The sequence below is a fragment of the Phaenicophaeus curvirostris genome, chromosome 19 (assembly GCF_032191515.1).
Source record: "Phaenicophaeus curvirostris isolate KB17595 chromosome 19, BPBGC_Pcur_1.0, whole genome shotgun sequence".
In the NCBI taxonomy this organism is placed as follows: domain Eukaryota; kingdom Metazoa; phylum Chordata; class Aves; order Cuculiformes; family Cuculidae; genus Phaenicophaeus; species Phaenicophaeus curvirostris.
Genome location: NC_091410.1, coordinates 11,322,603 through 11,344,444, shown reverse-complemented (window position 1 = coordinate 11,344,444; position 21,842 = coordinate 11,322,603). Strand labels below are relative to the sequence as shown.

At 45.3% G+C, this 21,842-nt stretch overlaps 1 protein-coding gene across 1 annotated transcript in view; it reads right to left on the bottom strand.

Moving 5' to 3' along the window:
- Positions 1-21,360, bottom strand: part of CACNG4 (calcium voltage-gated channel auxiliary subunit gamma 4) — a 42,616-nt gene extending 21,256 nt beyond the window's left edge. Inside the window, exon 1 of the mRNA XM_069872231.1 lies at positions 21,041-21,360. Coding sequence (XP_069728332.1) covers positions 21,041-21,263 — 223 coding nt within the window. The 5' untranslated portion in view covers positions 21,264-21,360. The remainder of the gene's footprint in view (positions 1-21,040) is intronic.
- Between the last annotated feature and the right edge of the window lie 482 nt (positions 21,361-21,842).

Sequence of the window (21,842 nt, the reverse complement as noted above, 5' to 3'; positions counted from 1 at the left end):
CCTGGCTCGCTGTGCGCACCACTCTGCCCAAGAGTTGGTGCTCGTACTGCTGACAGAAGGCGAGAGGATGCACAAAGCCACTGCCTGATGAAAATCAAGAGCCTGAAACTTATAATTCCCAAGACCGATTTAAATAGTTACAGTTAACAAATGACCTAATACATAAAAGTGGAGATGGCTACCACATGCAGAAGAGATTGCATCTGGCTCCTGCACCTGAAACTTTCTATTTCCTAATGCAAACTAAGCAATGACAAATAAAAACGAGACCGCAAAAGCAGCATGACCTCTTTAAGCTTTAATTATTCATTAGAACTCTTTTCTTCTCTGCTGAGATTGAGAGCAACACATTTAAGAGGGTTCCTCTCAGGTTTACGGAAGATGTAACTTCCTCGTTACACCAGCTAATAAATACAACTAAACACAACGGCCCAACAATATTTGTAGAAACAGCACTTGGGAAAATGTGTTTAATGAATCAGAAGTGCCTTAATCTAGTCAGTCTTGAAAAGCAAAGCATATCATGCAAAATTACAATGCTCTAAAGCACAGATGCATAAATATTTTATTGTTGAGATTTCTGAGTTTACTTGCATTATTCCGGAATCACATTTTACTGTGAAATATCTCTACCTGCACTGGGGGAAGGATAACAGTGGTGATAGCTTTGGGCAATCCAATCTGAGATCTCAGAATTGGATTTAAATAATGTATCTGAGCGTCCCAGCCCTTATCAGCATCAGGCACATCTTCCATCCTAACCAGAAATGCTTATTGCTTTTTGCTGTCCTTGAATGGCGTGGAAGTGACCAGGAAAGTTTACGGCTGGGAAGAGAAAAAATAAGATATTTTCCTTGTTCTGGGCACACTGGACAAAAGGCAGGTGCCCCCACACCTCGCTGTGCTGGCTGTTGTGCCTTTGACCCCCTCACAGCCCTCCCTCTTCAGTCCTTCATCCCTCTCCCCGCCCTTGTATAACAGCATCTCAGGGACTGTATTTCCTCTCGAGTTTTGAAAGCAGGCGAGGACCATTTAGTCACCACCTTGGCGAGACCTCCCGAGAGGTACAGAGCTCAGGAGGGAGGCAGCGGCTCTGACCGCCCGGGAACGATGCCATACACAGAGGGAGATTTACAGCTCCTCTCCCCTTCAGACACTTCATCTGGCGTGACGCAGAGCTGCCAGCTTTTCTTTTCCAGGTATTACCAACTCCTCTTCCTCCACATGAGCCTGTTTGAGCTGTTCGGGGTCCCACACACTGAGACCCCCCCCTGCCCAGGGCAGCATCCCTGCAATCGTCCTGGTAGACGGGTGTAGGCAGCTGAAGGGCAGCTTTCCAAACCCTGCCTGTCTTAACAGGGCCACGCTCTGGTACTTACTCAATCTTTACAACTCAGTGAGATGCTGCCAATACATTTTTGCCAAGGAGACAAAAATACGTCTCTTCTTCCTACTCCCTCAGCCGATGAAAAATCTCAGTTGTGTGCAAAGAGACTCTGTGTGTGTATGTGTGTGTATTTTTTGGGGGGGCGGGGAATAGAGTTTCTGTTAATTTGTTTTCCAGTTGAAAGCTTGCCTTGTAGCCAGCGAACCAGTGTTTTCACCATGTATGAATTTGGGTAGAAAAACCTTACTTTGTGCTGCAGAGAAATGGCAATGTGAGCAGTGGGAACTGGGAGCAAATCCTGCCCCGTGTCCCAGCTCCTCATCTTTAGGATGGAGGCACAATGACTTACAAATAACTTTGGGATTTATGAGTCAAAAAGCCCTATATTTAGCAAAGTTGCCCAATAATAGATGAAGAAGAGAGGTATAATCCTTAAGATGTGGAGTTTAAGCTTCTGTTTAAGAAATCCTTCAACCTCCCAAGGGCCAGAAAGACTCCAGGTATTTAACATGCTAACTTAAGTTATCTTTTAATTAAGCAAGACTGTCACACAGCCATGGTTTGGGATTCTAGCTACGCTTTCTGAATAGTTTGGGTACTTTAAAAGCACTTGGTACAATGAAGAGGTATCAGAGGCTTTTTCTAAGCTCCACAGCAACTTCACAAACTACAGGCTCCAGAAAGGTGCGTTTCTTTTTTTCCTCCCTCTCTTTTCTCCCAGACCTCGCATGACTTCAAGGCATCAAATGTTAATGAAAGTTTGCCAGGCTTCAAGGGCTGTGAAATGGAAGTTAAAAATCCTGCACCCTAGGATGGCTCTAAAAATATTCGGTCATGTTGAAATATCAACTGGCTCCAGCAGCTCTCCTGCACACAGCGCTACCGACGCATCGGGGCTCTCTCCTAAATAAGCTCTTGAGAAAGTTTTCCTGGTGACTACAGATCACTCATGCTCCAGAGACTGGGCTCACGGGGCTGTGTGCCAGCAAATACCTACTGGAGAGTGAGGATCTGCCGGGTCATTTAACTCTAACGGCGCTGCCAGGGATGAGCCAGCGTCCGAGGGGGATGCACCAAAGCATGCCCGCTCTGCTGTGACTCCATCCAGAGGACACATCAAAGTGAAATTCACCCCTGTGAGAGAAGCACAGCCTGAAACCCCAGCCCTGAGGGTTTGCAGAGCTAAGCCCAGCCCGCTCACCATTAGGGTTTGGCTCCTGGGCTCTGCTCTTCAGTTATTGTCCAGGCTGCTCAGGTTTCTAGGCCAAGTTTCTGCTTTTTATAGGCACGGCAACACCTAAAAACCTTTGTGGATCTGCTCCTAAGCACTCTCGAGTAGGAGAGCATACCCCCATGAGACATCAGTGCTTTTCTGCAGCAGCTCTGCGTGCCTCAGGCGATCTTAGCTGATGCATCCTGCTAACCGGCAAATACTCAATATGCCAGGTATCTTCATTGACTCCTGAGGGGCTCCTGCAGGGGTACTGTCATCCCCTTGTGCTTTAAAGGTGTTCTTTATTGGTTTTTTTTTTATTATTATAACAGCACTCTTGTGAGTGGGAATCCGGGAGCTGGCTTTCCCGCACCACAGCCTCCTTCTTCTTTGAGAAGTGCAACACACTTTCTCCCTGTGAAGCAAACGAGAAGCCTGAACACAACGACTTGGATCGTGACTTCAGGCACAAGCTTGAATACGGCATCTAACCCATTCCCATCGCAGGAGAAGCCAGGGGAGGCTGTGACTCAGCTGCACCTTTGAGTCACACAGCATGATGCTCCCGTGCTCTCGGGGGACAGCGCTTTGCCATTAGCCTCTATCAGTAACGAACCACAGGTCTCCTTCGCTGGCTCAGGCATTAGTAAGATGTTTGGACCCCAAACTCTGGCCATTCCCTGCTGACCTGTGTCAGACGAGGGACAAGGGACACTGAGAGCATGTTCCCCACCCGAGGTGCCAGACCCAAGGCAGGTACGTGGTTCAGGTGTGCACAGAAAGTTTTGTATTCCCAGGCACGGGGAGGCTGTCGGGTCCCACTGCAGCGCTCCGTAAGGACACTGCAAGACTGGATCAAACTGCTATTTTTGAGCAAGTCACTAGAAATAATTAATGTATGTGCGAGTTAAAATTTTGCTTAAAAATCACCCTCTGCCTCAGAAGCTTGAAACCTGGGAGATCTACAGTAGCAGAGGTTGAATTTCATTTTACCAGTTTCTTTCTAGCTGTTAAGATAAACTTAGATCCTCATCCTGCATTACTTCAGTTTAAGGATCTCTTCTCATCCAAACATCTCTAATCCTAGCACTGGCAGGACCAGCCCCACATCTAAGTGGAACAGATAAAGTCTTGTACCAAACCCTGAGATGCACGATACTTATTAGGTGAAAATTAGGTAACAAACCTTCTTCTTTTAAGAATTTCAAAATAAATTTCTGAATACTGAATTAACTTATCTGATGATATGAACCAGGGGTTTGGAAAGCTAGAAGGTGCAGGCTTGTGTGCGTTAACTGTGCGAGCAACAGCACAAAAAGAAAAAGCTTTTTCATCCATATGAACTTCTGTAAATTGTATTCTATTCTTAGGAGAGTAAACATAATGTAAAAAAAACCGAACTAATAATTTAAACCTTGCAGGAAAAGAGGCAAGAGAGATGGGAAACTCTGAAATGATAAATGTATGAATTTATTCCATTGCCACTGTGGGGTTTTAAATTAGTTTTATTTTTCTTTTATTTCTTGTTGTTGACAAGCTGGGTTGCATTGCTATCCAGTTATAATGTTTAGATAAGAAAACCTTGAAGGTCAAATATTCTCTTCTTGGCTATTCTTGTATCAGGTAATCTTCTCGTGTCTGTGACTCTGCGGAGTGTTCTCATATCATCACGAGTACCTGAATGATGCCTGTCGAACAGCAACATTCCCCAGTCCTACTCCCTCCCCTTAAGTTTTTCCTTGTCTAACAGCAACATTCCCCATTGCTGACCTCTCCCCTTAAGTTCTTCCATAGAAAAAACAAAGATACCCACAAGAAAAGCTTCATGCACGATGCAAATGATGGACTGGAGGAAATAAGAAAGCACATTGCGCCCCCAGTCTCTTCTACTGCACCCACACACAGTTCAGGTGATGAATTTTGGTTTAGTGTTTGATAGGAACGGTTGGACTCGATGATCCGGTGGGTCTCTTCCAACCTGGTTATTCTGTGATTCTGTGATTCTGTGAATTAGTTTGTACTTGACTGAGACCACTAAGAATTCTGCCATGAATACTTCAAACCACAGACCAAGTCCAATATGCTCATTATAATGCCTACCTGGAGACATCAAACCTGCCAAAGTTCAGAGGGATAACTCCGTCCCCAGGGCAGCCTTGACCGGAGGGTGATGAGCAGCAATCTCAGCTGCAGCTGTAATTTGTGTTCGACCAGCAGGAGGGAACTGGAAAACTGCTGAAATGCAGATTATGGGGGAGAAGCGAGGCCAGCATCTGCCCACAGCTGAGCACGCCAAGGACGTGGCAGGGAAGCACAGAAGCATGGTGAGATGAAGGTGGAAAAAAAAAAAAAAGAGACAACCTTAATTCTGCCTTCCCATGTTTCTGCAGGTTCAGTTCAGTGCTCTAACACCTGCTGGATGTAGCTTTCCTTGACAGTTTTGTTAACATCTAAAGGAAAGGAAAGAAAACGAAGAGGAAGCAAAGTGTATGGGCCTTGATCATGACAAGGCTACAGCTCTTTAATGTTAGCTTCGCTCCCTGATGCAGCATGAAAGTTTTTGGTCTCTGCTAAATCGGGCTTTGAGCCAATGTGGATGGATCACGTACATGAAAGACCTGGAGCAACAGTTCCTAGAGGCTGACAGCACGGCTGTGGATCAAGACTTCTGCCTTTTTCTTTATTGATGGGAGGGACTGAAGGCTAAATTTGGGTCTTTGTGCTGAAAATCTTTGTGCAATCTTATTTTAAGAGGAAAAAAAACCCCACAACAACAATAAAAACAAAGAGTATTCTCCAGGTAGGGGGATCAAGCAGTGCAAGCTGCACTTTCTTCTTGCTAGCAGGACTTTGTTTTTTACTAAAACACTTCTGAAACACACTAGTATGCAACAGCCAGGTAAACCAGAGACCTCAGCTGGAAGGTCTGGACCTGCAGCTCCTGGAAATGGAGCAATATAGCGGAAATCGGATAAACCAGCTTGTATATACCACCTTGCTGTGAATTAGGACTGTCCTTGCCTTTCAGTGTTGTACAATCAATTTGCAGAATAAGGGCCTTTCTTTTACATGGTCAGGGGTCTTAATTCAACCCTGGAATAAACGGGCAGCTAACAATGTGCCAAACTCAGCTTGGATGTTGCTCTAGTTAATTAAGAAGAGTAGCATCAGGGCTAAATTTGGCAAGGAGTGTTTAAGCCACTGCCTTCAGAGACAGGGGAAGAAAAACCCTTGCTTAGCTCACTCCATCCAGCTCTTCAAATGCAAATTAACCTGTCAACATCTGCATGCAGCCACACAGGACAGCTGCAAAAAGGAGCTTCCAGCACCCAGGAGAAGGGCTGGAAATGTTTAGTTCCAAACAGCTATTTTCTAAAATAATTTCTAGTAAATAAGAATACATTTAAAGTGGTAAACTGAGCATCTGCTACATGAAACGAATGGAGGACAGGATGTGAAAAGAAACATATGTCAAGTATGCACTTCAGATGCATCGACTACTTGCCTGCAAAACAGCGAATTTAAACATATTTGCAGCAAACACTGAAAAAATTGCCTCTGCAACCAAAAGAGAAGACTCAAATAACAGCACAATTTAAGCTTGGCCATACCTTGCCTTTTCTGTGATGGGAGAGAGCATTTCATTCTATTTCAGCTGCTGCTTGGCTTCTTTTACTGCAGGAATGCCAAGCCCAGATGGCTTTTGTTTGGAGCAAACAATGTCCCTTTACCAGTACATTTAAAAACCCAGCAAAGCAAGTCACTGCTGGAGCTAAATCACACCAGGTTTGGTTCACAGGACAGAAGATTCGGAAATACCCCTGTGCTTTTTATAAAGCATCTTGTATGCTGGCAGAAGAGACGGTAACACCCTTTCTTGGACTGATTCAGCAACGTGTACAGCAGGAACCGAGCTCTGTTGCTGGAAGGGGATGACTTGTGACTCAATCTCTGTCTTCAATACACTGCAACTCACGAAAATTGCATTTCTGTATTTCATTGAGCCCATTATCCTCAGATAAGATTGCTACTGACTTAACTGAAGCTTTTACTTAGAAAACAAATACAGGGATAAGGCCCCTTCAGCAGGCAGGGCAAGGAGAGGTTGGATTGCAGCTTTAAAGGGTGCAACTCTTCTTTACGAAGCAGTATGCAGGAATATTTTGCTCTTGCTTTCATTACACTAGGGCACAGGATAAGCTCTGATGTCTCTCTTGTTGGTTTTTTGTTCTGTCAGGGGAATAACGTCTCTACCAAACCCGGGACGCTGTGTCCTCTGCCAATCTGCCAAGGCTTTGCTGAATTTTTGGTCACAGGACCATAGAATCACCTGGTTGGAAGAGACCCACTGGATCATCGAGTCCAACCGTTCCTATCACGGGGCCATAAGGGTGCAGCCATCTCCTAGGGTCACCTTAGGAGAGAGGGACACCAGGATGGGAACAAGCCATGAGCAGCTGCTGCAGAAACCTGCAGTACACCTAAACAGGAGTAGAAGATCCCACTTTTATAAAAACCCCTGGCTTGTGCCAACACTCCTACTCATCTGTGGCTTTTCAGCCTGAATCAGGTCTGAGGAAATAGTAAAGATCTTTGAGTCAGCTGGCAGCACCGGGCTTTGTCCTATTCCTCTTGGCATACTGTGGCATCTAACAAACTAACACAAAATGAGAAGACGACAGAGAAGAGCCTCTGCAAAATCCAGAAGCCTGCCCGAGACAACTGTGGTTCCCAGGGAGAACCTCAGAACAGAGAGACTGCTTCCTACTCCTTTGCTCAGCTTTGCTTAGCTTTGCTTCAGTATTTTTTTTCTTTCCCCTGATCCTGGGAACTATAATTACAGAAGCGAAGAGCCTCCATTCTAACAGCGGTGAACTGACACGGCCCAGCAGCGGAGCTGGGGTTTTAATCCCCTTGGCTTGCCGAGCAGCACAGTGCGCTATTGAGTGCGTGTCCACCATAGCAACAGCAGCGGTGCTCCAAGAATTCGATTTCCACGGTGCCCCTGGGCCTTGCCTTGACATCTTCATTGTTCCACAGCAAAATAAATAAATAAAAGTCCAAGGGTAGCATAAAGGCAGCGCAAAACACGGAATGCTATAGAACAGGGTTACCTAATGGTTAATTTAGAAAGGAACACATCATTAAAAACGTATGAAGGTGGCTACATATTGATGCTGTATAAATATTTAAAGGGATGCCTCTCATAAGGGCAGCATTCCAAACTATACCTAAAATAACATGTATGAAGGAAAATTAAAAGAATATTTCACCATTCGGACTTGTTTAATCTGCCTTTGAAAGGCTTTTTCAGCCCCGCTACTGAACATCACGATGGGAAAGGATGTCAGACAGAACTCATTTTTGGTGTAATTCTACCAAAGTCAGCAGTTAGACTGAAGATGATTTTTCTGGCCTTTTAAATAGAGTGTAATTTTCTCCATGGGTAGTTATTAAATGCTATTGAGATTGCTGCTGCTGTTGGAAAGGCTTACGGGAGAGGTCACTCCGTCCCACGTGAATAGCACCAGTGAAAAACCAGAAGGTTTGTAGTTTTAACAACTTGAAGAGTCCCTGCGGGCTCCAACTACACCACACATCACTGCCTGACCCAAAGCTAAGAGCACACATCTATTCTGAGTTGAGAAATCCTGGCTTGACATCCATTCTGAAATTACAAGAGTTGTGCCCATAGAAATTGCTTGAAATATTGCAGGGGGCACTGCAAAAGATATCCATGTGGACATTTGGTTCCATCTCCATCATAGAGGACATTCCTTAAGTAGACTTTCTGCGGCTCAACAGCTCTACGCTGACGTTCTGAGGGTAGTTATGCTTTGTAATCCTTTCAGCAGCTCTCCTAAGCACTGGCTGAGAAGGGCATTCCCCTCCCTTCTTATTTTGGACTCCGATTCCTGTAGTTTTGTCTGTATATGGACCAATTTGAAGGGTGCAAAAATGTCCAACCCAGCACCTATCGCAGGTTGTCAAGACATGACAGACATCTCCAAGCTGCATAATTAGTCCGAGACTAAAAATTTCCTATTTTTCTGTTGGCTGTGGCAACATTAGTGTCTGGGAAGGCACCGTTGCTGTCAGCAGCTCTCAAAAGGCACCTCAGGGACTTGGATTTCAAGCGGAGGGCATTGCCCCTCGTGTGGAGCACTGAGCCAGGTCCCCAAACTGCAGAGATTGGCAGGAGCCAAGATGCAGCACAGCATTAACCGTCCTACGAGTCGACACAGGCAGCCCCCACCCAGCACACACATTTCCAGAATCGCTCTTCTGAGGCACTTGTGGTTTTTTTTTTCCTGCCTACACAGGGAGCTCAGCTGTGTAGCCAAGGATTCCGCCTGGTCTTGCAGAAATCAGAAGCTCCACTCCTAGGCTACACAGCACCGAACTTTGTATGGACTGTGCACAAATCAAGACAAATCTTGGGTTAAATGCTGGCCAAACCCAGAGAATTATTTAACCGTTTGCCAAAAGCCTAACCAGAAAGACTCTTGGGATGAAAACGGGAACACATGAGACCTCATAATTTATACATGTATTAACTTCCCACTGGTGAAATTAAAATGCAAAATAGTATCTCTAAACAAAATTGCGAAGCTCTGTCCCTTGAGATAGTTAAAAATTAGACGAGCAAAGCAGATCCCAGAGGATCTATTCCTACCCTCGTGGCATTTTGGGCTAGATCGTAGGTATTTTCTCTCTCTTCCACAGCTACAATGCTGAGCTCCAAGAAAGGATTTGTCTGTGCAGTACAGTGAAGCTCAGCAATAATTACCCATTGTGCTATGTGATGAGCCATCCTTTTGGTTCTTCAGTAACCCGTGCACCTGGACTTCAACTAAAACCAAATAATATGCACAGAAAACAATTTTATGTAAGAGGAGGTGAACATCACTAAAAATCAGAGAGTCTTTGTATGGCATGCCAAACTGCTGAAGCGAAAAAATGTCTTCAGTGAAAGGGCTCAGATGTGAGCATGTTTCAGTGCACAGCTCCAGGAAAAACTCTGATAATAAATGTGAGCTTGTTATCGTTGCTTTTCAGTGGGAAGTAAAGCCGGAAGCAGGGTCGTGCTGGCTAATTGAAGCTTACATTTTCATTCAAGCACTGCATTTTAATTATAAACTGGTGACACAAGTGTCACTTAGTTCTTATCCTGTTTTAAGTGCGCATACGTATAAAAAATATTTTCAGTTATTAATTTATTCCTGTGATCACATTCATTATCCTACATTATGTCTACCAGGCACGTGTCTAATGACATGTTTGATACACTCTAATTCTTATGCCTTTTTTAATACAGAGCTTACACACACATTTTAGGCTCGATGTGGTGCCAGTTGGCCACCAAAACAGGTGCACATTAATGCTATAAAATCAGCATTAGGAGCTGTGTACCCATATTCTGGCCAGCTGCAACCACTTGCTCAGCCCTCCCGGGGCAAAGCAGTCATGCCAGAAAAAAGGGAGAACCTGTGGGAGTAGCTGCATCCAGCCCTGATGCCGGCGATGCCGACGGCGAGGTCCTGGCTGCCCAGGTCTGGCCCTGATCCTGAACCACTTGTGCTTTGTCCAGCTTCTGCGTCTGAGGGCTCCTCTGATCCTGCAAAACCGACTGTGTTGGCTCTTTGCACGGCCCAAGCCCTGGGTAAGACTTAAAATTCCCGTGGAAAATTTCTGGCCTGTTTTTCCGTCTCTGTGGGGTCCTGCTGTGTCCAAAGACTGTCTCCAGCTAGAATGCTGCCATTTATATACAGAAATTAAAATTAAAGGAGGAAAAAGGTCACTGGGAATTGGCTACTGAGAGATACGAAGTAAGTCATTAAAAATCAGACCAGGAGTACAAGAAAAAACAAGGGCAATATCCCTAAAAAGCAAGTTTTGAGGGTAAACCTCTCTCAAAGACATTGGATGGAATGGGATAGCTATGTTTTCCCCCTCCTAATTTGCTACCAAGCTATAAAGAGGATTCTATTTTAATAAGCACCACTGCAGTGGGTCACTGCAAATAAATTGTTCGAATGGCTATAATCAGAAGTGATACTGAAAACACAACCCTAGCATTATTCCTCAATACTACATGTTTTATTTCAGGTCTTGCATCTTTAAGGATCTCAAAGCATCTCCAAAACTGTCCGCATTTGCCAGCGCTAAAGGCAAGGACGAGAGTACAGCAAAATGTGCAGAGCAAAGGAGAAACATTTACCAATCTCTGAAGCAAACCTGCGGTCTACTGAGGAGAACCACAGGACATTTAATCTCTTGATTAGCAGACAGCCGCATAGTCTTGGACGAAAATTTTTGGTAACACCTAAGCAACTTAAAAAATTAAATTCTGTTGACTCCCAACACAACGTAAGCTTCCAAGACAAACCTTCACTGGAAATTTGGTTAGAGTTCATAAGCCACAATCTTTGAAACGACTGCTCATCATCTTGGAGCATCTTTTGTCGACAGATAAAAATGTGTTTTCACAGCGGGCAGAGGTGGAGGGATGTGGACCAGCTCTGATCCGAACACAGGGTGGGCAGATCCAAGCAGCGCAAAGCCTGAGCCAAGAAACTCAAGTCTCTTGCCAGGTTTATCGGCTTGGCATCAGCGCACGCATAAATATAGAGGGGCTTTCTGGACTGGGGCCATCCATATCCTACCAGTCCGTCTGGAAGAAGTTGGTCTGTCTGCAAAGAGCACTCTGGTGAACCCAGAATTACTGTAATGGCAAATAATTTACACTCCGTTGCCTGCTGGCAGGAGGATAAGCATAGGCACCCAACTGGTTAGGGTTAGCAACTCTAGTTTAAGAAGCCATTTCCAAACTGTTACTTAGCTCCTTGATTTATTAATTCATATTTTATCCCATCTAGGACAGCTCTGCTTGATACTGACATTTTCCAACCGTTTCGCTAATAAAATTCAGTTGAAATCATTAATAATGTTGCCGAGCTCTAATTGAACAGAATAAACATCTGTCACCCATGTGTATATCAGGTGGCAGAGTGGGACCAGGGGATGTTAAATTTGGGAGGAAACAGATGAAGAGTCTGGGGCTTTGTCTCTGCAACCTGCACTGGAAACCAAGTTCCTGAAGACGTGGCAGCTCACAATTACCTACAAATGACCAACCTGCCATCGGCAGAGGCAGATCTGGAGGACAACAATCTATTTGAGGCTATTTACTCCACTGGCTCAACTAACAGATCTCTGCCCAGTGAATCCGAAGCTTTCGACCCTGTTTATGATCCATGTGGATAGAAATATGATGCGACATAAGGCTGTTTCATCAGCTTGCTAAAAACAAACTAACACACAAAGAAACCAACTCCAGCCAATTCTGCACTAAACCGTATGCGAGTACGTAAAGGAGCATTGCTGTGATCTACGTGAGTTTAGAAGATCCACTGCACACAGCTGATTAAAGCCCACTATTGCCATTAGTGAGTCATATACAAAAGAGTATTAATTACTAACTTTCTTATCTGTCCGCCTTTGAAAACTCACTCTAAATAGTCACAAGGTCTTCCAGCATTAAGAGTTTGCTATTTCATTCGCCTGCGGACAGCTGAATGCTGGGGGCTGAGCTTTGAAAAAACCCAACAGCATGGCAAATAGCCATCACTGACATTCAGTGAGCCACGAGACAGGTATGCACAGCTCTAAGACAGGTATATGCAATAAGTCGTATTTTAGATCTGATTATAGTTAGGCAACGTACCGCTGGCAAGATCCTATTTCAAGTCATAATTGTGACACCTCATGGTTTCTTTTCAATGCCTCGCAGCAACAATAGATAAACCATGCCTCTGGGATGCAAGTAAGACACAATAACAATCCTAACATTATTGAATGCTATATATTTGGACAGGAGAAAATATTCAGTCATCCACGTTCTACACAAAATTGTGTTATTTAAAATGTATAATTGGGAGAAAACTGATCTAAAACCTCTGGTAGGGAATTGGCAGCGCCTTAAAGATTGTTCTTAGCTGCATCTGAAAAAAAACCCTAGCAGCTAAATGAGAGTGGTAATTCCTCATTGAACTGGGTGCCTCGCCCACTCGAACAGGGGATGCTTGTCGCTTCTGAATATCTTTGAAATATTTGGCATTATTGAGCTAATGGGACTGGCTAAGTGAGAAGCATTCAAAGGGCATAACTAAGTGGCACAATTCCAAAACAGCAATTAAAAGGCGGAACGTTTGAAAAAGAACAATAAAAGAGGTTAATTCATACCAGGGCCTGGCAATCTGCACAGGAAATACTGTAATTCCATAATGTGCTCTCTCTTCCACCACCTCTCCCTATCATCACTGCGTATTTATAATCCAGCATTCCTTCACATACAATGTTTAACAAAAAAATGACTCAATTCCATTGCCAAAGAACTTACAGTGCTATTCGTATAGTAAGCAGGAGCTTGGGTAAACACATGGGAAACAAAGTAAAACAGGTAGAGAAAAGAGAACTCAAACCTCATACCTTTTGATAAGTATATGATTACGCGTCTTTCCCTGGCAGGAGGACACAGAGATGCTCAAGAGTTAAAAAGAGAAATTAAAAATCCTACATTTCCACCTGGGGCGGTATCTACCAGTTTTCTAAAGAAAGCCTCTTGTACTACCATTGAAAAGCTAGTTTAGAAGGTGTCTTTTTAGTGGAAGGAAAATTCTAATGTTTCAGCAAGGAGAGGCAAAAAGAGAACAAGAACAAAGACATTAAGACGACAGGATGCCACAAGAAGGAGGAGAAAGAGGGGCTGGACTGTTTGTCAGGCTAAATGAAGAGCTGTTTCAACACTTCCACTGCATTTGACCCACAGCATGCAACGACTGGCAAAAATGCCCCCAGGTTTGAAGGGAAATCTAGCAAAAGTCTGTCTGGTCTGGGCTATCCATCCTGCAGGCAGCTTGCCCTAAGGCTTGCTATTTTGAGAGATCAGAGAGACCACATGTCATTAATATTATAATAAATTCCAATACAGAGAAAGTCACTGTCTCAAATGTTGCTGTGGTCCCCAGCACCTCTGTGTGCCCCTTAAAATAGCCCAAACCACCACTCAGAAAGAAAAAAATATGAGCCAAAGACCAGGAAAGAGCCACTTTACACCCTAAAATTTTGAAGGTAAATGAACTGATGTGATTTGGGAGAGGAGACATATAACTGAAGGAAACAACTATCTGGGCATAAAGAAAGGGAGGACAAAATATGATCAAAATATGCTGAAGAAGTGAGACATTTTAGGGCAGAAAACAGCAAGAAGCCCCGCACAGCACTGGGGCTGGCTACTGAAAACATCCTTTTGTTCTGAAGTCATAAATGTGTATCAGCCTCTCAGACATATGGGCAGTTGTGCATTTATCCTGTTTATTTTACTACTCCTGTGCATCCTGCCTTGCCATCTGTTGGTAAGAATTTGGATGCTGAACCATAAGTCTGCGACATAATAAATACCAGTAAACAGAAATCTAAAATGAAGATAAGCACAAAGTAATGTTTGGAAGCAGGACCAGGTTTTCAGTTCAATAGTAGGATTTATTTCCTGAGATGAGTCTTGGCTCAAAAAGAAGGACCAGCAGGAAAAGGTCCAATTGAAGGGACAGATCGACAATCCCTTCTCTTATATTGGCTTCATATTGGCATAATTCCACTTACTTCCTAGAAAGCAGCTACATTTACGTAGGTGGAGAATCAGACTTAATCCTGTCCCTCAAGGAAGACATGCTTAAACACAAAATATTGCATGTATAAAACATAAGTTGCAAGCAAAATGCTTCAAACCCAATTAAAGTAGTGTTCATGTACCTTCTCTGAGCTGGGCAGCCCCATCACCGTGTCCCAGTTTCTCCGCATCTTCTTTTCTCTTTTACTACTAGGATGAGGGGAAAGTGAGTGGGAAGGAAGCACTGTTACCCTCCCTAGTCAGGGGCAGAAAGATGAAGTAAGTGGCCCCGAATCAGGCAGAAAACCTAGTGAAGCCCAGACCAACAAGTCTCCATCCCCAGTCTGGGGATGCAGAAGTTACCGCTCAGCTCTCTGAATCATAGAATCCTAGAATCACCAGGTTGGAAGAGACCCACCGGATCATTGAGTCCAACCACTCCCATCAGTCACTAACCCATGTCCCTCAGCACCTCGTCCACCCGTCCCTTAAACCCCTCCAGGGAAGGGGACTCAACCCCCTCCCTGGGCAGCCTCTGCCAGTGCCCAATGACCCTTTCCATGAAAAAATTTTTCCTAATGTTCAGCCTGACACACAAACCACTCAGACACCAACTAAACATCTGAATGCTGGGAGGTATTAATAACAGACTTCAAATTATACTTAGTATCTAAGTACTTCCATTGCATCAAAAGAATTAAAAAGGAGATGAAAGCACTACCCTCCCCTCCTTATACTTTCTCTTTTTCTCTCTGTTTCCCTAAAGACATGCACAGCTACAGAACGGAGATAGCAGACATACACCCCTTCTCCCCAGGCTTTTATAGGAGGTTCAGATGTTTTACTGCTGGCAAGACTATGACCAAACCAGCAGGCTGGACGGCACAATACAGGCAGAAGGAATGCAGAGCGACCCTGTGAATGGGACAAGCTCCACCTCAGAAATAATTACCGCGTTGAAATCTTACAGGAACAAAAGATTACGTTTTCATATTTGCCTGTTTTACCAGTTTACCCTGGTGAGGGTTAGCAGAGCTGCCAGAAGGCAGGGGAAGCTCTGATGAGATGCAACAGCTACAAGCTCCTGCCAGTATCTAAAAACAGTAATAAAAGCCCATGGCAGAGGGTCAGTTAAAGGTAATGGCAGCTGGAAGAAGCCCAAGGTCTACATTATATTACACTGCAAAGGTCCATGAGAACCCCAAAATGACCTACTATTGCTCTGACAGCTACTACCACAAATGCCATCTGTCAACCACCTACAATATGCGGTATAGTTACACACAGAATAAAAAAGTAACTATAGCACAACACAGCCACAGGTATCCTATTTGCGTAACCTAATGCCTCCTTGAGTCTTTTCAAACAACATTCCTGAAACCTAGGTAAGATTAATACTATCCATATTAGATCTTGCAGAGATGAAGAAGCTTTACAGTTGGATTACAAATGTGCTTTCATTGGTTTACAGCCTTTGGGGAGTATCACTAATGCACAGAAAGTCTTTGGGTTCTAAGCTTTGCATTGGGATATTTGACATGCAGAAGCCACTGAGAAAATATCCAAACCCTCATGTAGCCTGATAGCTCCCTACTGGCTAGATAGTCGATCGAGTTCAAGAAAGGAAATTAATTCACTAAAGCGACATATATTCAGTCAATTAGCTTCAGATCCCTGCTTCACAGAACGTCTCGGGAAGAACGGACGTTTTGTTTCATCAATACAGTCATTTGAGAGGCTCTGTTACAACTGTTCGAAGACGTGCATTTAGGAGATCGGTGCTTTTTTTACGTGAGAAGGGAATGGAAAACGTCTTAGCACATCTTCTGTTGACAATTCCTCCAGCACAGTACTTTAAATCTGTTATACCATGGACAATATTTCGAAGAGATTGAACTACGAATCCCTAAAGATTGCTCCAAATTCATGAAGTATCTCTAGAAAATGGAATGCTCTTGAAAAAAAGACTGTCAAAAATCACTCCATCAATTGCTGACAAGACCGCACTGCTTCGAACACTGTTGCAAAGATGACACTGGAGCTCTAAGAACTGCTTTTAAAAACAACGAGTGCAGCACAGACACTTTCTCAATGGCATGTTTTACCAGGGATATGGAGACAGTATGAGCAGGATGTATGGAAAGAAATAATGAAACCATGGGTTGAATCCTGTAAAAGTCTTTCTTTAACGTGTTTATGTTTGTTGTCAAAGTCTCATAGATGGAAGTTCACTCTTCAGGAGCTATAATGCATGTACAGAATATGTACATACTGTCCAAGAAATAGGCTACAGCATACACAGAATGAATTTTTCATAGCAAAGACACCGATTTGTGTATTCTCCATTTGCAGCTATCTTCCTTCACAGTGCGAATATAGGCTCACACATCTGACAAGGCTTGAGAAGACCAACTGTCCCTTAATCCAGCTACTTGGGCTTGTGGATATAACTTCCAAAGCACATCATGCCTGATATTGAAGTGATTCAACAATTGCTCTTCAACAAATAAAACTTTGGCAATAGCACATGAATATAGTCTGCATTGTATTTAGTTGCTTAAAAATACTGGTGGTGCTAGGACTTCACGGCATTGCTTTGAGAATACTAAATAATATTCATTCTTTTTGGATGAGCCATGAATTTGCAGTATTGATGGATAGCAGCTTTCCTTTGTTTGCTTGCCTCAAACATTTGTATAAGCATTTTTATTTTGTTTTCAAGAGTAACCATGGAAGCAGTGCATGCGTGTGCTTTAGTTCCCATGTTTGTGTGCATTCATCCAAGCCAGCAGACTTGCAAATAATTGTGTAAATCTGCATTTCTGCAAGTTTTCAAGTCATAAATTATTTACTCGATCCTTCCTCCCAATTATAAACATCCCAGCCACCCAGTCAGGAAGGACAAACGGTTCCACGTGATTTAAATAAAACCAATGGCACCACTTGAAAAGTAAATGGCAAACAGGGAATACCGAAAGCAGTACACACAATGGGTTCAAAGACATTCATATTCTGAAGTGTTTAATAAAATGCTCTTTGAATAAATTTAAATTACAAGTACATCACTTGATTTCATATCTTGATGTCCCAGGGCCTGCAGAGCTCTCTGTTGTGAGCCGGCCTATTAACTTCAGCAAGATTGTTCACCAAGATAAGCAGTTTCAGTGGATAAAGTGGTATTTTTAAAGTATTTTTTTTAATTCTAGGCAAATATTTTAAAAGCAGATCCTCTTTGTGTAAGACTATGAAAGGCTTGTATAGTTGTGCTGCACATTTACCATAGAAATAGGGGCTGCTGGAAATCTATGATGGTTTAATCTCTCTTTCTTAGGCTAGCTTGACCACAAAAGGATTATTCATAAGACAACAACTGCTGTGTTCCCAAGACTCTGGTCTTCACCATTTTGACAGAGACTCACAGCTTGTGACAACACCTGTAGCTCAAGTGTGGACACGGGATCTAACAGAGTCCCTTGAAATGGGGCTGATTTGCTCTTATTAATTTATGGGTTGGGGTGCACATTTCAGGTGCAGACAGCCACATGGGAACTTCATCAGAAACTTCTTAGCCCAGTGACAGTTAGGCTGCAAAAACTGCAGTTATTGTAGGTGCCGTGGCCCCAGAAAGCCAAAAACCAGCTTTGCCAGGGAGCCCCTGGGCCATTTTACTGCAGAGGCTCAGTTGAATAGCACGCACTTCTGATACACGCACGTTCACACCAAGAATTATTTTAAACAGCTTCCTACCTAAGGCAATTACCTTGGATATAAGTTTTAAAAATCCAGGCAGAAATACTGCTGTTATTTAAAATTCACTCAATGAGCCTCCTACCTCCACCTTTGACGAACACGCTAGAAGAACAAAACTGGGATTATAGAGGGAAGAGTTTGACTGATGTATCATTAACGCTACTTCTTGAGTGACTAAGCTCCATAGTAGTATAGAATACTAGTAATGAAACACGATTTCATCCCCAGGACAACTGCAGCTCCGAAGAAAGATGATACGCTGGATCCCCAACTGTATCACTCCAGTTATCATTACGATGCTAATTTGTTGTTAAACGTTGTCCCCAAGAAGAAACAAGAGGAAAACATCAAGGAACACCTAACAATTTGATTAGAAGAATATCCTTTCCCATTCCATTTCAACAGTTCTGTTTGAAATTTTGGATACTGTACAGGTGATTGTTCAAAATCCAGAATACAGGTTGTTTTATGGGCATAGTTGACAAAGGTTTTAATGGAAAAATTCAATTGACCTGAAATTTACCCTGAGATGCTGTTTAAAGTATTTTCAGGTTTTCAACATTGGCATCTTAGATTTAGCTTTTTAAAATAACAGTTAAATGGTGCTTAAGACCATAAAAATAAATTAAGTAGGCATTTATAATTATTGCTCCAAAACACAAAAAGAGTTCTAAAAATAGGTTTGAAGCCCAACCATTCAATCACATATAAAAATCCATAACTGAAATTATTTTCTTGCTGCATATCTCCTCAGAGTTGCAACTGCTACGTTGATTTTACTAAAAGACTCATCCACTCCGAAGTAGCGATGCTCTGAAATGATCAAGGGAGTGTTGTTCTAAATCAGCTTCTAGAAGTGGTTTTATTATTTGATGAAAAAAGCCAATCTTCCCATACCGAAATCAGAGTCCCATGATATGGTTTAAAACATGAATATTTTAATGTATCTATAGATTTTATCTTACAAAGACAGAACATACTGAAAACGTAGGAGAGAATGTAGTCTCTGTTCCTGATATCTGTGAACAGATGACAGATTTCTCAAAGTGTCCATTCTTAGCACATATTTGACAACTTTAAAATTTGTAGCTCAGCAATTTGATTATGAGCATGTGAATGTTGAGCAGCTTAATTGCTGTTGGATAGATGGGTCCCATAAAATACTTCTTTGTCCCTTGAAGGGATGAGGGTTACTCGCACACCACTGCTGGGGGCAATTTTTCAGCAAACACCTTTGCAAAGAAAATGTGCTCAGGAAGGCACAGGAGCTGCCCCAGGGATGTAATGAGACAAGAGACCAGCCAGCATTCCCGGGCACTGTCTGTAACGCTGCCCATTTCTCATGATTTCACTTACTTTTTTTTTTTTTTAAATGAAGTTCTTAATTAAGCCCAGTTTAAATAAAGGGAAAAAAATCCCACCCATTTCAGTCAAAGCCACACTTCATTTCTATGAATGAGATTCCTGGAAGACCCTGCAGAAATCCCAAACTTTGGGAAACTCAGGGATTTCTCCCGGAGACAACGGGCCCAGGGTAGCTGAGCACGCTGAGCAACTCCTGCAAGACGCAAACAAACTTATTTTCCATGGAAAATGGAAATTGAAGACACCAGAACAAGCTCAGCGAAGATCACAAGATTTGGTTTAAGCCGAGGATGCTCAGCACCTCTCAGCAAACTCAGGAGCTTCCAGACACAAGCCCTCGTTCTCCAGGTGTCATAAAAGCCCATGCCGAGAGTTAGATTTCCTTTAGGAGTTATAAAGCCAAGCATTATTATCACCCATAAACCTTCACATTTCAGTAATTCTTTCTCCTTTTATTGCCCAAAAATATTTTCTTGTGCTACCGCTATTCTACGTCTGCATACTATTACTAAGTGGCAAATCTCGTATTTTAAGAGAAAAATGATGTTACACTGTAGCCTCGAATCATTAGCAAGAGGAGAAAATGAGAACAGACGTGAGGATGAAGAGCTCCTACGATGCCACAGCCTTTTCTAAGGAGGGAAAAAACCTTCCGAACTCAGCTGCTAGAGCCTGGACTATGGCTGGGCTCCTCTGGGCTGAGCTGTCAGAATAAAGCAGATTTGCAAAGTTCCCGTGTGCTGAGTTGTGCTGATGGACCCGGGCGCGCTGCAGCCGATATGCCAAGAGCATCACTGGGGGGAGAAAGCCTCCAGCGTGCCCCCCACCCCCAGGAGCAGCCAGCAGCCCCCCTCTACGCTCTCCCTTTCATCCAGCATCGCCGGGGCTCTGCCAGCTCCTCGGAGCAGCAGATCCAGGGGGATCAGAACCATCCCCGGCGCTGGTCCCTCTCCCTGTTTCCCACGGTCGGAGCTCCGAGCGCTCGGCTGACAGATGTTGCCTCCCATCTGGATTTTCCAACCTGCGATGCCAGATCTCTCAGCACCCTCGTGCTTCTTTGTCCCAGCCTCATCCACGATTCCATTTTCACAGAGGGAGCCAGCCGCTCGTCCCCCACCGGGAAGGGGGTGTCCTGCCATCCATCCCGGCTCCCCCAAACCCGCATCTTTTCACCCGTTCGCATGAACGACGCTGACCCCCGAGCCCGCAACCAGCAGCGTCTCCAGCCCGGATCCCGGTGTCTCCGGCTGAGGGTAAGCGGCGAGAAACTTGGGTTTCTGCCGTCCTGCCCGACACCTGCGGCTCAGCCGCCGAGCCCCGAGGGATCCCCAGCCCCGAGAGGTCCCCGGACCCGAGCCCCAAGACTCGGACGCACCCCCCAAAAGCCTTGAAGGTCCCTCATCCCCTTAGAGGGGGCAGAGAAACGAGGTGCCCCCCCCACCCCAAACCCCGGTCAGCGCTCCGCACCCCGCCGCCCGGTTCCCATGGCAATGCCGGAGATGCCGGTTGCCACGGTAACGCCATCCTCCTCCTCCTCCTCCTCGGCCGCGTCCGAGGCGGCAGCGCGGCTCCCACCGCGTTCTGCCCGGCGGCTCCGGGCCCCGGGAAGTTGTTTCCACCCCCCCTCCATCCCTCCCTCCCTCCATCCCGGTACCTTCGAGGCAGCAGATCCTCCAGAGCCCCGAGTGCGTGAGGTCGCCCCGCGCCTTCCTCGGCGGCCCCTGCGCCTCGTCCGCCGTGATGTTGGTGCCGTTGCAGATGTGGGCGCTGGAGTAGAGCCAGTAGTCGGTGCCGATGGCGATGGCCATGAGGCTGAAGGCTGCGAAGGCGCCCACCGTGGTCAGCAGCATCTGGACGCCACGGTCACACCACACCATGGTGCTTCATAGTCCCCCGCCCGGGGGCCGCACGCCAGCGCCCGGCAGCCGCCGCCGCCCGCGGGAGGCAGCCGAGTCACGGGGCGGGGGGCGGGGGCGATGGGAGCCGCCCGCCCCGCCCCGCGGAGACAGGGGGGGGGAGCGAGGGAGGGGCCCCCCAGCCGGCCCCGGGGGCCGAGCCGCCGGAGACCCCCGACGGGAGGAGCTGAGCCGGGGAGAGTCGCTCGCGGAGCCGGCGCTGCAGCCACCCACCCCCCCCCAGCCCGCGGACCCCCGACCCGCAGCCCCTCGCCCTGCTGCCTCCCAGCCCGCAGCCCCCGCTCTGCAGCCCCCCAGCCCGCAGATACCGACCCGCAGCCCCCCCAAGCCCTCAGACCCTAGAGCTGCTGCCTCCCAGCCCGCACACTCGCCGCTGCAGCCCCTGCCCGGAGATCCCGACCCGCAGCCCCTGCTCTAAAGCCTCCCAGCCCGCAGACCCCCGACCCGCAACACCCCACTCTGCAGCCCCCCCGCCAGCCCTTAAACCCCGACCTGCAGCCCCCACTCTGCAGCCCCCCAGCCCTTAGACCTGCTGCCTCT